Source organism: Verticillium dahliae, genomic scaffold, assembly GCF_000150675.1.
Source record: "Verticillium dahliae VdLs.17 supercont1.6 genomic scaffold, whole genome shotgun sequence".
NCBI classification, from domain to species: domain Eukaryota; kingdom Fungi; phylum Ascomycota; class Sordariomycetes; order Glomerellales; family Plectosphaerellaceae; genus Verticillium; species Verticillium dahliae.
Window position 1 is genome coordinate 454,524 of NW_009276926.1, and position 1,007 is coordinate 455,530.

Genomic DNA, 1,007 nt, shown 5'->3' on the forward strand with positions numbered 1-1,007 from the left:
CTTTGCTCGCGTCCAGTTGCGGTGCATTGGCAGTCACACTCGCAACCTCCTACAACAATACTGACCGTCAATTGACACCGTCTCATCCCCAGGTTCACCCATCAAGCAATCGATCTCCACTTCAGCTGCCCACAATGCCCACCGAGTACGAGGAAAACGACGTCGAGAGCTCAGCCGCGGGCGCCGGCGCCAGCGCCGATGTCGAGATGGAGGGCGCCACGGCTGTCGCGGGCGACGAGACGGTCGTTGCCGAAGAGACTGTCGTTGCCGAGAAGGACAACGCACCAGAGCCACGCGCTACCTTTATCAGCTACCTCATGAGCCCTGTCGTCACCCTGTTGATTGGCAACAACGACACCGAGTCCATCCTGACAGCACACCAAGCTCTCCTCGTTCGGAGCCCCTTCTTCAGGGAAGCTTGCGCCCAGTTCAGCGATGATGGCAGTGTATGTTCCTACCTTCCCTTCTCGGCTCCCTTGATCTTGCGCCGCCGCCCCTCCTGCTGACCTCTTCTCCCCCCCCCCCCCCCTCAGCCGGGCCAGGGCGAGCTGCTCAACGAAAACGTTGACGCCGGAGGCAAATTCCTCGAATACCTCTACACAGGCGACAATTACCCCCGGAAAATCCCGGGTCAGCGCACCCTCAAAATCGACCCCCCGGCGCCCGAAGTCGACGACACGGGAAAACAATTGGTCAAGCACGCGCGCGGCTACACCCTGGCCGAAAAATTTTGGGTCGACCGCCTGGGCACCCCCGCCAGCTCCAAAATTCACTGGGGCGACTCCACCGCCAAGGGCGAGATCGCCTACGCCCCCTACGTTTAACAGTACACCGCCAAAGACGACACCACCATCCGTGCCCCCGTCGCGAGGTTCTGGGCCGATCGCTCCCAAACCCTGGGGGCCGAGGCCGAGACCGAATTTAAGGCCCCTTGCCTCGAGGTCCCCCAGTTGGGGTACAATATCCCCAGGGGGTTGGTGCGTACAAACGGTGCCATTTGTGGCCAA

At 61.4% G+C, this 1,007-nt stretch overlaps 1 protein-coding gene across 1 annotated transcript; it reads left to right on the forward strand.

Annotated features, from left to right (window-relative positions):
- Window positions 1–134: 134 nt before the first annotated feature.
- On the forward strand, window positions 135–824 carry VDAG_03691 (uncharacterized protein; the record flags this gene model as incomplete). The annotated part of the gene is made up of 2 exons (XM_009653775.1): window positions 135–446; window positions 534–824. 2 exons carry the CDS (start codon window positions 135–137, stop codon window positions 822–824), a joined length of 603 nt encoding a protein of 200 aa, XP_009652070.1.
- Between the last annotated feature and the right edge of the window lie 183 nt (window positions 825–1,007).